This window comes from Nannobrachium achirus, assembly GCF_963921795.1.
Source record: "Nannobrachium achirus genome assembly, chromosome: 14".
Classification (NCBI taxonomy): Eukaryota; Metazoa; Chordata; class Actinopteri; order Myctophiformes; family Myctophidae; genus Nannobrachium; species Nannobrachium achirus.
This window is the reverse complement of record NC_137821.1, coordinates 22,495,520-22,509,663: the sequence shown is the minus strand read 5'-3', so window position 1 is coordinate 22,509,663 and position 14,144 is coordinate 22,495,520. Positions and strand designations below refer to the sequence as shown.

The window sequence follows — 14,144 nt, the reverse complement described above, 5'->3', positions numbered from 1 at the left end:
TAGATAATCCTATTTTCACCAAATGATCGAATGAATATCTTTGGCAACGTGTCCTCTACATACCCACAATCAAGATGCTAGGGTTGATGTGGCACGCACACACGCACACGCAACTCTGCGTTCCAAGCCCTCTCTTGGTCTCAATAATCTCATTCCAACCCTCTCTGTGATGGTATACCAGTGCAGTGTGTGTGTGTGTGTGTGTGTGTGTGTGTGTGTGTGTGTGTGTGTGTGTGTGTGTGTGTGTGTGTGTGTGTGTGTGTAATGGATGGGAGGTGTTATTGAATTAGAGAGGATTAATTGTGGCTGGGGAGCAGGGCTGGTATATTACAGGCTGGCACAGGACACAAAATCAATATGGAATGAATGCCTTAAAAGAGCCTGCTGCCTGCAGCACCCTGCCTGCACCACCCCTCTATACCATCTGTCTGTCTGTCCTTCTGTCCACCCTTCCGTCCTTCCATATGTCTGTCCGTCCTTCCATCCCAGGCCTGGCGGCACGTGGGGCAACTCATGCGGACCACCTTGGCCCTCCCCAGCGCATCAGTGAAAACGGCTTTACCGAGTTGCAAATAGTCGAAAACAAAGGCGACTTGCTTGAAATACACATTTGCATATGGTCGCAACCTTCTCTTAAGCTCACGGACCCTAAATCATTGTCTCCTGGTGCCGGGCCTTCTCCATCCATCCCTTCCCTCTATCCATCCAACCCTGTCTGTATGTCTACTGTTCCGGTTTCACAATTTCACTTGTTCGTCCTGTATCCTGTCTGAGGTCTCTCCCCTGATTGGATAAAATTGGTATCCCAACCAAACACTATTCATGGCTATCAAATGTAATCCTACACCGGCCATGTTGAGGACATACAGTATGTTCTGATTGGCGTAGATTAGAACATTAGTTCTATGCCAATCTGACAAATTGAAACACCTGTGTTGGTCCTCAACATGGCCGGTGTAGGACTACATGTGAAACCTCATGAATACCAATGGTTCCCAAGCTTCTCTGGATCAGGGCCCACTTGGAGATCTTGAAAGTGCTATGTTCACCACCGCCCACCCATTTGACCGCTAAGTGGGCATGATCAATACATTGATTGTGTTTTGACTTGGATCAATGGAACTAACTTACACTTTAAGTTCCTATTCATCATAATATACCGTAAATAATATATAGATGAATTGAATCTCAAACAGTGGGTCAAAAAATGTGAGACACGTTCTAAATGTCTCAATAGAAGAGCAGAGAGACAAAATACAACCACCCCAATTGTATAAGTTAAAGTTATATTGTATTAACATACTACCATACAGATTGTATTTATTAAAAGAAAAGTCATATTGTCAAAATAATCCTACTGTTTTGCAAATTATTTAGAGGCCACTTGCAATAACCCTAGGACAAAAATCCACTCGTCCTAGACAATTTGACCTCCTGGCCCCCAATCTGTGGAATAAACTCCCTGTCGCACTTAGAACTACAGACTCACTGCCTAGTTTCCGCCGTGGACTGAAGACTCACCTCTTCAGACTCCACCTAAACCCATAGCAGCTATGGGTTTAGGTGGAGTCTGAAGAGGTGAGTCTTCAGCAAGTGGCCTCTAAATAATTTGCAAAACACTAGGATTATTTTGACAATACTGTAACACTCCAATTCCCTCGATGACCACACATGAAGCTTCTTCTGCTTAGGTGTGTGGTCTACCTAGTACCTACCGGTATGTTATTGTTTTTTCTAGATTGATATTCCTATGCATTTGTTGTATTGCTGTTGATGTATTGACATATTATCTTGTTTATTATATTGATGTATTACCTGCTTATTGTAAGTCGATTTGGATTAAAAGCGTCTGTTAAATGCCTAACTTGTAACCTCACAGCCCACCAGTAAATGGGCCCTGGCACCCATGTTGGAATCTCTGCTCTATAGCAATTTCTACTATGAGAATAAAGATCTATTTAACAGTTCTTTTAACAAAAATATGTACTTACCCCTTTTAAGTAATTTCCATTTAATGGACTAGTAGGCCTATGTAGATATTTTCTCCCTTATCTGTTGCTTTGCCTTGTGGTGTTGCACACCGAAAATAGCAGATTTACTTAAGCATAAGTATGTGGAAGTACATCACGTCATTAACCGTGCCTCTAATTGAGCGATACATTCTAGTAGCTCTATCCTCTTTCCATCAAAATGATCACCTATGACTGATTAGTGCTTCAGTTAATGAATTAAAGCTTCAAGTCCAGTTTGACTGGTCTCCCAGTTGGCACGGCAACACTGCTGAGAAGGAGGGTTCAGGGATGGAGGGGTGGGGTGGTGGTGTGGAGAGATAGAGATGATGAGCAGAGTTTTACAGAGCTGAGAGCTGGGCTGGCACAGATAGAGAGATAGTAAGCATGGAGAAAAAGAGCTTGGTCAGGTGCTGGAAATGTGGAGGGATGAACAGAGAGAGAGAGAGAGAGAGAGAGAGAGAGAGAGAGAGAGAGAGAGAGAGAGAGAGACCAGTGTACAATCTAATTTCTATAATGGTGTGTGTGTGTGTGTGTGTGTGTGTGTGTGTGTGTGTGTGTGTGTGTGTGTGTGTGTGTGTGTATGTGTGTGTGTGTGTGTGTGTGTGTGTGCGTGCGCGCGTGTGCGCGCACTGCTGATCCAGGCCAATTAAACTAATTGCTGCTGCAGCTCCAGTGCTGATTGGACGAACACATCAATCACCCCCCCATGCTGTGTCATGTGTTCCCTGAGCCTATACACACTAAAATCCTCAGTTATCATTTAACTCTCAGAGTGTACAAATGAAACCAAATGGACTCTTACAGGACAGGTATGTAACTCCCAGCGTGTACAAATGGGTCCCAAATGTCTCTCGGGGTTAAATGAACACTCACAGTTTCACAACTCTTGGTGGCCCCTTGCGGGGGGCCAACCAACGCTCAGCTGCCGCCCCTGTCACCTCATCGAACCTCCTTTCTATCTCTCTCTCTACGTGTCTTTCTTCACACTCGATAATATATCTCTGTGTGTGTGTGTGTGTGTGTGTGTGTGTGTGTGTCAGCTTCAACATGTGTTGAAATCATGTGACAAGAGGAATTTAGCAATTTAGACGTTTGTAGCAATTGTGGAAATATCAAGCATTAAATTTCAAATGTTCAATCATGTTCCAAGCATGTACATTTTATCTCATTTCAGACCATTTTCCAAAGCATATACACTTATTCTTATTTTTGCATTTTGCCAATTACATTCATTGCCAGGTGCCCAGACTTCTTAGGTGCCGACAAGAGTCATACCCCCCCCCCCCCCCCAAAAAAAAAAGTATATATAAATATGTTCTTGTTGATTAATTGATTTGTAACTTTATACTTTTTATCTATCTATCTATCTATCTATCTATCTATCTATCTATCTATGCTATAGGGACAGTAAAGTGTAGAAATAGACCGTAGCATCATTCAGCAGCATGTGGTCCGGCAGTCAGTTTTAGCATCAAGTTGAAAGCAGCAGCATTCTCCTCAGTTCATTGTGCTTTCTCAGTCATGCAAACGGCCAGCATGTGTTTCCTGACTCCAAAGCCCTGGGGGGCAGAGTGTCTGTAATGTGCCCTTAATTCAACCACTTGCAACCTGGACATTTATTTCAATTTGTAATATATTAATATGTATAAATACAGTAGTTTAATTGTATGTTGAGTCTTATATGGCACATTGTGCCGTGACTTCATAATCACAATGTGTCACATTGCACTGAATGCAGCATGTAACATTCTGTCTCTATACTTCAGGCGTGCTCTGACTGTTGTTCACAATAATCATGTTAAACCCAGATTTAACACTAAAAAAGGCTCTAATTTGTTCTCCTGCTATACCACCAACATGTGGAACGCCCTACCGCAGGCCTTAAAGGAGTGCAAAAACCCCTAGCCTCCTTCAAAATTGGTCTGAAAAGTCACCTACAAACGGCTACTATTTTCCTCTGTAAATATCCCCTATTTAACTTTATTACAATTGTTTCTTTTTCCCTTGTTGTTTTATTTTTTATTACTGCTTTTTATTTCCTCCCCTTTTGTTACTGACAATTCCCTATGCAAAGTGCTGTGTTCTATCCTTCATGTCTTTCAATGAGATACATGTGTAAATACGCCGAAAAGCTTACTAGGATCTCCTTTTAGTTGACCTTGTACCAATGATTTGTACTGTCATGAAACTGTACTCTTTCCTATGCAAACTTCTAATAAATTCTTCAATCAATCAATCAATCAATCAATCAATCATTTAGAGATGATAGCCTATACCTGCAACTATATGGTATATGCACATCACTTCCTTCCTTCTTTGATGCACCTTCAAGTGTCTGTATTTACTGACGGTAAAAAAAGAGAGAGAAAATTATGGCCTACAGTTTACAACAATACATTTCCATTCATCGGAGTGAATTGGCTTCTTTCGGCCACAGGGGGGAGCCAACGACACAGCTTTTCCAAGCTTGAGAAACGACGCAACCATGACAACCAATGAGCCAATCACAGCACCTCTCTGCCTTTTCACATTTGGACCAATCAGCTTGCAGGCATTTAAGCGCCTGAGCAGCTGCTACACTGATATCTGTGACCTATCGAATAAAGTTACATGGTGTTTTTAAACAGTAGGTCAAGTTACACTTTTGTTTTGGTCTTGTTTCTGTAAGTGAGATCAATAATAATGTCAATATTTTGTTTACGAATATTCATTACCTCTTTCTCATGGAATTATACTTATACAGGAATCATGAAGTCAACGTTACTTGTCCTACCTTTACAAAAGCTGGAACAAAATAAAGAAAATATTGACTTTGAAACTTTGAAAAATATAAAAATATAATGTATTTGTCATATAGAATGAAAAAAGAAAAAAAAGAAAGAAAAAAAAAGAAAAACTATATTATAAACATTGCCATTGAACAAATCAGATGCATGCAAGAGATCAGGACTCTGATTCTGTGGTCACGGAATTCGATAGGTCACACATGTGGTGGTGACGTGGTTGTGTTGTGTTTTGAACGACAAACTGTAACTGTAACGTAAACGCTGAACTTCACTCTTACTACATGTACCAGCACGTGCACGCACGCACACTGACATTAGGGGTCAGAGCCGTGCACGCGTCGTTAGTGCGCGAAGCAGCTGTGTGGTGTGCGCGCGTTTATACTTTAGTTTAAGCAGGTTGTCTTAGCAGTTTAGCTTAGCATGCTAGCTTAGCATGTGTTTCTAGTTGCCTTTGTTTTGTGTCCAGTTGTGAGAGCAGAGACAATGACGTCAGCATCAACTAAAGTAAGTCTGACCTGCATGACGTCATTAATACATTAATTAACTCATTCATTTACTGATTTCATTAGGTTCAAACTGGTGGAGATTAACTAAGTCCTTTTATTTATAGGCATGTTGACTTTACCTTTGTATTGTGTGCATTTGTTTGTGTGTTAATTTGTTTTTGTACTCCTGTGTATGTGATTTCTGTGTGTTTGTTTAAAATTTTCAGGTGGGTGAAATCTTCTCAGCGGCGGGCGCTGCCTTCACCAAACTAGGAGAACTCACCATGCAGTTACACCCTGTTGCTGACTGCACTCCCACAAGGTAACACACACACACACACACACACACACACACCCACACACAGTTACACCCGGGAAAGTCCCGATCTGGCGAAGCCCGAACTGGCGAACAGGGGAATTGTCCCCTACCGTAGCGATCTGGCGAAAAAACAGTCATCGTTTAATTGTCTTAAACATGGCTCTGTTTTAAGGCATTTTTCGTAGTTATTGAGTGCTTGCGCATTGGTCTCGCCTGTTGCCCGTGGCGTTATTGTCCATGACACTGCAAGCGGCGGGAAGGCCAGCGGACCTTGGTCCTGCTCTTCGCCCCCGAGCGCCGCAGGCGCGAGTGGCCACGAAGAGCGGGCCAGGGCCGCGCGAGTTACGAAGCCGTGGTGAATGCAATCGTTATATTTATGCCCAGGCCGTAAGGCCTGGGCAAGCGCACGATAAACGCCCTGTCCAGAAGGATTAAACAAAAAAGACGAAAAATATGCAGAAGGTTTTTTTTCCCCTTTTTTTTCGCCAGATCGCTACGGTAGGGGACATTTCCCCTGTTCGCCAGTTCGGGCTTCGCCAAAAAGGTACGTGCCCTTACACCCTGTTGCTGACTGCACTCCCACAAGGTAACACACACACACACACACACACACACACACACATCAAGGAAATCTACAGGTAATATTTGTGGCGGAGAGAGTCGCAGCCCCAGCCTGAAGCCTCAAAAGTCTAGTATCTGCCCTCATTCCATAGGGATATCCCTTTGGAGTAACAGTTAAGATATTGGACTTTCACGCGGGAGACCCAGGTTCAAAGCCGGGTGAGGAGGTTCGGATCACCTCCGTTACACATGCCCTAAGGATGAGAAGCGACCGTCAGGTCGTGCTGAAACAGCAGAGCTTCTAAATATGGCTGGCTGTTGTATCAACAGACTCCAGTGAGTCTGTGTGCATTGCCACTTGTCTTCTTCTTTCGGGGGAATTGTTGTGTATAACACACAGTTTCACGGACCGAAGCTGTCAGCTGTGGCGATCACAGATATAAAAAGCTAGATGCCTCATTTGGCTCTGCAGTTCATTGGAGGGACGTCCAAAAAGTGTAGTCTGGACTTCCTGGAAAAACCAAGGGATAGCTGCCAGTCAAAGTGACTACTGGCCAATCACAACGCGTCTTCTCTGTGACTTATCAATCCATCAATTTCCTGATGTTGCGCGGGTGCACAGCTCCGCTGTTCTTACAGGCTGCGTCCAGAAAGACCCGCCACCTGCCTCTGATTGGCCTACCAATGTCCGTATGTGTGACGCACGTGGTGGAAGCGATGCACACGGATTCCCTTGGTCCCCCGATGCATATGCACCAGAGCTGAAGGAGGCCTCTACCTTATATGTCTATAGTGGTGATCATCTCGCAGACTGTGTGTGTCTGTGTGCACCGCCAAATTGTGAGAGCGGCATACATTCCGATGGATTTGGTTCACCAGTGTCATGGTTAAGATCCCCTTGGTGTTAACATTAGCATCGCCTTCTTATATTTAGTAGACTCACTAGGTTAACACGAGCATCAACCTCTCATCTTCAATAGACTCACCAGACACTACTAGCATTATCCTCTCATCTTTAGTAGACTCACCAGCTTAGCACTAGCATCAATCACCCTTTCATCTTCAATAGCCTCACCAGGTTAACACTAGCATCAACTTCTCATCTTCAATTGATTCTCTCTGTCTCTCTCTCTGCCTGTCTCTCTCTCAGTACTCAGAATAAGACCACGGTAAAAAGGAAGGTGAGTGACGACAGTGGTTTGGTCGTCTCATCGGAAAAGAAGTCGACCAAGAAGGCCGCTGCCGCTGTTCCCACCGCCGCTGCCAAGGGAGTCCCGGCCGTCGTTTCCGTACCAACAGGCCAGGTCGTCTTGACGACGGGGATCCAGGGCGGTCCCACCCCTGCCCAGCCTCGTATGAAGAAACAGAAGACTGCAGGTGAGCACGGGAGGAGTAGTGGAGGAGGGATGCCTATAGAGTTGGCTCACCATCATAGTCTCGACGAGCCAGACTGTTGCCTCCCACAATTTACTTCCATCATACAGTCTGGAGCACAGAAGCTCCGAAAATGATCTGGGTTTAAAGCGGATGCATCATTTCAAAGACATTTCCAAATATATCTTCGTGAACGGAAATGAAATGATTTCGGGATGAGTTCCAGACTATATAGTACTTTAGCATTCGGAGATTGTGGAATAGTTGTGTGGCTACATGGGACTAGCTCACTCATGTCACTCCCCTGCTTTCTCTGTATGTCCACTGTCTCTATCAATAAGGGCTCCAAATATAATGAATAAACCTATTATAAAATATAAAAGGTGTGGAAAAATGCAGCGTGTTTATTCCTTGATCGTCTCTAGTGCTGATCAGAACAGTCCAGTGGTTTACCAGATTAGCGCATGCATCCCCAAAAGCAGTGTAAAGCTGAGTCCAAACCTGAAGCTATTTCTTCTATTCTAGTCGCTTCTATCACCTCACTTTGGTCGCGCAGGTCCGTGTTGGTAAAAAAAATCATGTCCCGTTGAAATCAAGGCGAAACACCCTGAAAAAAAGTGAGTCCCAACACCAAACACCAAAAACATTTCCGTGTCTCCGGACAACATCAATGCTGATTGGCTGTCAGGACGCGATGGGTGGAGTGGGGGTGAAGCGAAGGTCACTTCAGTTGGATTTTTCCAAGTGAGGCGAAGATACCGAAGCAACCGCTCGCGCCGCCCCTTTCGGATGGTTTGCGCCGCGCTCTGTCGCGCGTCGTCTCGTCTTTGCATTCACTTTGTATGTAATCGCGCCGCTCGAACCATGCAGGTTTGGATGCAGCTTAAGACGATCTACAAGCTCTACTTTAAGGTTAAAATGACAGGAAAAAAACACTAGCATGCGTGTGTGCGTGCACATTTGGGGTGTCTTAGCTTTTGTCAGATAAAAATGGGGGGACCCCAAAGAAGAACATTTTAGGAACCACTGACTGGACATCATCAAGTAAAGTGAAAGTACCTCAAAATTGTATCCAAGTAGCCTACCTTACTTGAGTAAATGTACTTTTTTACTTTCCATCACTGCATTTAATCAACCTGAATTCCTGCAAGGGTGGTTAAAATATGCATTAAAGTACTGCTCACACTTATCTCTGCAAGGGATTGAACCTTTTCTATTTCTGTTAATATTGTGATTTAGATCATTTAGATCATGTTTGGATTGTTAACCCTGTGTGTGTTTGTGTGTGCGTGTGCGTGTGCGTGTGTGTGCGTGTGTAGATGTGACGTTGAGTGCTCTGAACGACTCAGATGTCAACAGTGATGTGGTAGACATGGAGGGACTGGGAGAAACTAACAACTCCAACAAACTCAATAACTTTGATCAAGGTAAACATAAAACCCATACACACATTATTATTAAAATCATTATTTACATTGTGTCTTTGTGTAAATTGTGCCTGTCATTGGGTGCTTTAAAGGAGTAGTTCACCCCCAAAATGACTTTTTTTCAATTGATTAGTCATGCCATGGAGACTAGAGTTCAATAATATTTTTTGGTTTTTGTCGCATTCCTAAGACAAAAATGTGATAACAATACATTTACCCCCATTCGTTCCGGATGGTGACCCGTTTCGAAACGGGTCACCATCCGGAATCAATGGGGGTAAATTTACTCGAATCAAATTTTTGTCTTAGGAATGTGACAAAAACCAAAAAATATTATTGAACTCTAGTCTCCATGGCGTGACTAATCAATAGAAAAAAAAGTCATTTTGGGGGTGAACTACTCCTTTAAGTAAAGCAATGACATTCCGGAGGCTGTAGGCCTTTTGTCGTTCTTGCATAAATGCAATGCCAATTTTTGCATGTAAAGCTCTGAATGACCACTTATATAGTGACTTTATAGTAATATAATTACACTATAATGCATTATAAGAATGATTAATACATTCTAAAATACTCAAAATGTGTTGCATCTAGGACAATTAAAATACACCAGGATAAAAGTCAGAGAGTGAATTATTATATAGTGTTACGAGCAGAGTGTAATGCCTTAAGTATGCTTGTAATGCATTGGTCATAAACACATGAACCCTCGCATCCATATTCTGGGCATGTTATATAACATTCTGTCAAAATAGGCGATCTAAAGAACGGTAGCACTTTACAATAATGACCTGTTATAAATCATTTATAAACATTTATAAGCAGTTTGTAGATGAGTAATAAACATGAACAAACTATGAACAAATGTTTACCTAAACATTTATAACTGTTTTAAACATTATTTACATGTTATTAGTAAGGTATTAGTAAGTAGTAAACTAATCATGAATAAGCCATTTATACACATTCATAAATGATTAATACATCATTTGTAACAAAGAATTGTGCGTTATTTATATGCTATTTGTAGATAAGTAACTAATCATTTACAAGCTATCTATATACCTTGTAAAACATTCCTAATATATCTATAAATCATTTGTAGATGTCATCAAGAGCCCTAAAGTAAAGTGAAGACTAGGTCGCAAGTTACTATGAAAACCTCCACCGGCTGTCTGTCAGTCCCTCTGTCAATCTGTCCGTCACGTCACACTTTTGGTCCTACTCTAATCTCCGGCACCGTTGCCCCTATCCATGCCAAACTTTGCACACACACTGCTTGGCTGTCTGTTAATGTGGCCTCCGAGTTTGTTCATGGTTAACATAATGCTTTGTAAAACATTCCTTAAATATCTATAAATCATCAGTAGATGTTATCAAGAGCCCTAATGTAAAGTGAAGACTATTCATTATTTACCAGTAAGACTCCCTAATAGGGAGATAAGCGACCGTCACATCGCATACACAAACTTTAGAAGGCAGTCGTAGCCAATCAGGAGGGAATATGGGAAATGGGACAGATCCATTTTGATGACATGACTTTGGCTTTGCGTGATTTTAGGCCCAAATCTGTAGGAGCAGTGTCAAAAAATGGGTTTGAAAAAATCAGCCTGATGGTGATGCTAAATGGGACAGATCCATGTTGATGACATGACTCTAGACATACTGTGTTCCGCTTTGTGTGATTTTAGGGCAAAATGTATAGGAGCAGTGTCCAAAAATGTGTGTTGCAAGAATCGGCCTCATGGTGGCGCTAGAAGAGGGCCATGTGAGAAATGAGGGGTGGAGGTTGTGGTTTGGCAGTCAACTGTCTCTTAATGTGGCCTCCATGTTTGTTCATATTTAACAGACATTCGTAACTAATGAATAGTCTTCACTTTACATTAGGGCTCTTGATAACATCTACTGATGATTTATAGATATTTAAGGAATGTTTTACAAAGCATTTGTTAACCATGAACAAACAAGGCCACATTAACAGACAGCAAAGTTTGGCATGGATAGGGGCAACGGTGCCGGAGATAGAAGTAGGGCCAAAAGTGTGACGTGACGTGACGTGACGTGACGGACATACTAACGGAGGGACTGACAGACAGCCGGTGGAGGTTTTCATAGTAACTTGCGACCTAGTCTTCACTTTACATTAGGGCTCTTGATAACATCTACTAATGATTTATAGATATATTAGGAATGTTTTACAAGGTATATAGATAGCTTGTAAATGATTAGTTACTAATAGCATATAAATGATGCATAATTTTAGTTACAAATGATTTATTAATCATTTACAAATGTATATAAATGGTTTATTCATGATCAGTTTACTACTTACTAATACCTTACTAATAACATGTAAATGATGTTTAAAACAGTTATAAATGTTTAGGTAAACAGTTGTTCATAGTTTGTTCATGTTTATTACTCGTCTACAAACTGTTTATAAATGTATATAAATGATTTATAACAGGTCATTATTGTAAAGTGCTACCGCTTAGTCAAAGTCAGGCAATTGAAACATGTTACATGGCTTTAATTTTTATTTACTTTTTGTCCTGTAGGTGGTGTTGTTTCCATATCATGGCCTTACAGGTGTATTTGTCCTGTGTTTGTAATATCCACATCATGAGCTAATGCTATGTTCACACTAGCCAGGCATTTTCAGTGACTGAATTATTTAACATTTTCAACCAGAAACACGTGTGGATGTGGATCGCTTTTTATCATCTGTCCAATCATAACTGTACATAAATGCAGACATTCTCCAATTCTGAGCTGATTAAACATTATTACAAACAGTTCACCAAACTGCCAACTTGTTTGGCTTTGTGTGGAATCTGGGATTTCCACAACAGTGTTACTGTACACACACAGTGATATCTGACACAGTTAATGGTGAATAGAAAAGGCTTCCATTTGTAACCCTGGGAGTTTATAGGGTCCATTTGGTTGCATTTGTACACTCCCAGAGTGAAACACAGGCTTGGCGTGTGTCTGTGACAGCTTGACCATAAACAATCTTTATACAGTATTTTATCCATCCAACAGAACATGTAGTTGCTCAATCTTGCAACTGCTAGATTAATCCTTTATTATCAACATTTAGTACATTCCATAATATTGAATTCTGTCACAATTGATCCCTCAGCAGAAAAGGACTCTCAGGACAGCGCTTTCTCCTGATAAAAGATTGCTGGTGTGAACATAACTTTATGGTCCTGAGATAATAATTTTCATCATGACCTCACATTGTGTTATGCCCTTACAGGCTTGTTGGTCTTTTGCCTTAATTAAATTTTAACCATAACTACTTACTAATACTTAATTGTCCCTTGTGTTTGTCCATGTCATTAATTCATCATTAATAATTTGTGTTTCAGACAGCCTGAACTTGGACTCGGGTCTCATCATGAACTCCAACGACCTCCCATTGCTTTCCCGTTGACCTTTGAACTGTAACCTGATTGTTTAAGAACCCCATCTTGATTTATATTCCATCCTGGCTCCAACCATGAACTATGTCGGCTTCACCTGACCTGGCCTTCTTTTCTGCAGCCAAAAACAGAGTAGAAGCCCACACTTCAAGACAACAGTGATCATAACTGGCTGCCTGAAGGCCACTCCCGTGCCCTGCCTGCCAGTCCTAGTGGGAATTGCCCTAGCCGTCCTCAGGCGAGAGACTGCTACCCTCACCCTGGCAAGGATAGCCCGGGAACATGACTGACCTATCCTGCATGAAACAACAATCGAGGCAGGGCCTCTCCAAGCAGACTCAAGTCCTGCCATCCTTAATAAGGCGGCACATGATTTTAATAGTGGAGAGACATCCTGCTTCAGTAGACAAACATGCATTATGAGTTATGATTATTTGAATAGTGGAGAGACCTCTTGCATCAATAGACATACAGTACATTCATTATGGGTTATGATGATTTCAATAGTGGAGACCTTCGGCTTCAACAGACTGATAGATACTGTACATGGATCATGGCTTGACACAGCTATTATGGCGGCTGCATTGACACATCGCTCCAGTGAACAGCAGCAGGCCAATGAGCTATCTACGTTTATACTGTATATCTATCGGAATGACTTCCATCTGACTGTTTCAGTAGATTATTTATATCGGTTTTAGAGTTACATTCAATACCTCTGTGTTTCCTGGACACTTTTGACCTTGATTTTGTAGACCTGAGTTTGAAAGATAACTATCGTATTCCACCCTCTTTTCCGAGAGACGTGTTGAATCCTGATGCTCCCAAACCCTACTCGCAACCATTCATTTAGATACGAAATGTAATGGATTATTATGGAATTAACAACAGTCAAATTTAGATATTTATGTGTGTTAGAAATAGGTGCTGTTCATGTTGAGAGGTAATTACAACTGTAAACACCTGGGACTCGAACCACGGATTACCTACCAATGATACGCTCATCCAAAAGGCAATCCCTGCTCAGTCAGGTGGAGATATTGAGCTTATGAGCTTCAGGCACTACTGCTTGTCAACCAGTAGGTGTCCTATCAGACATCAGGGTCTAATCTGTCTCAATAGAAGAGCATAAACCTGGATTAAAATGTCTGCTTTAATCAAGGATTAATGTGAATGCATTCCCAAATGATAGATTCGCCTTGTTATGTAAAAGAGCAGGTGGGGCCTTGATGCTAATTCATACTTTGTCATATGACACGGGCGCATCCAGAAAATAGCTCATCTACAAGTGCTATTTTCTGCATTGTAAGAGGAAATGTAAATCTGTACGTATGTATGTAAAACACTTCTCGCTTCACTTCCTGTTTTGTTTAGCATGGAGGATGCATCTGTTTTGTGTAAAGAGGAAGTTGTTTACTAAAATGAATGTGTTTTGTAATGTGCTCCTTTTTTTAGTTTTGAATTGTATCATAATTTAGAAATGTGTTGATATTGTTTAAAGTGTTGAGTCATAGTATCAGTCAACAGTAACACTTAACAAAGTAGCCCCAATACCAGTATCAGAAAAGCTGCAGACACTTCCTAAAATGCTGGTATCGGTATCAGCAAGTGTGGCTGTACTTGTCATTCTGATACCACAACATTTATCACATGATATTTCATTTACAGTAATATTTTGAATGTTTCAGTTTAAGTTGCACAACTGTTTTATACTCTTACGGTACTATTTATGTAAGAGCGGTTTCGGAT

The 14,144-nt window shown here is 41.5% G+C and overlaps 1 protein-coding gene across 1 annotated transcript; it reads left to right on the top strand.

Annotated features, from left to right (window-relative positions):
• The first annotated feature begins 5,064 nt into the window (after positions 1-5,064).
• On the top strand, positions 5,065-13,650 carry LOC308298477 (BPTF-associated chromatin complex component 1). The gene is made up of 5 exons (XM_080742083.1): positions 5,065-5,302; positions 5,511-5,605; positions 7,314-7,540; positions 8,857-8,964; positions 12,342-13,650. Exons 1-5 carry the CDS (start codon positions 5,282-5,284, stop codon positions 12,404-12,406), a joined length of 516 nt encoding a protein of 171 aa, XP_080598209.1. The 5' UTR covers positions 5,065-5,281; the 3' UTR covers positions 12,407-13,650.
• The last annotated feature ends 494 nt before the right edge of the window (positions 13,651-14,144 follow it).

Excerpts from the sequence above, each read along its gene's own strand:
- LOC308298477 (XM_080742083.1), top strand. The coding sequence starts at position 5,282 with ATGACGTCAGCATCAACTAAA. Across the intron at positions 5,606-7,313 it reads GCTGACTGCACTCCCACAAG|TACTCAGAATAAGACCACGG; the intron begins GTAACACACACA and ends TCTCTCTCTCAG. Across the intron at positions 7,541-8,856 it reads GAAGAAACAGAAGACTGCAG|ATGTGACGTTGAGTGCTCTG; the intron begins GTGAGCACGGGA and ends GTGCGTGTGTAG.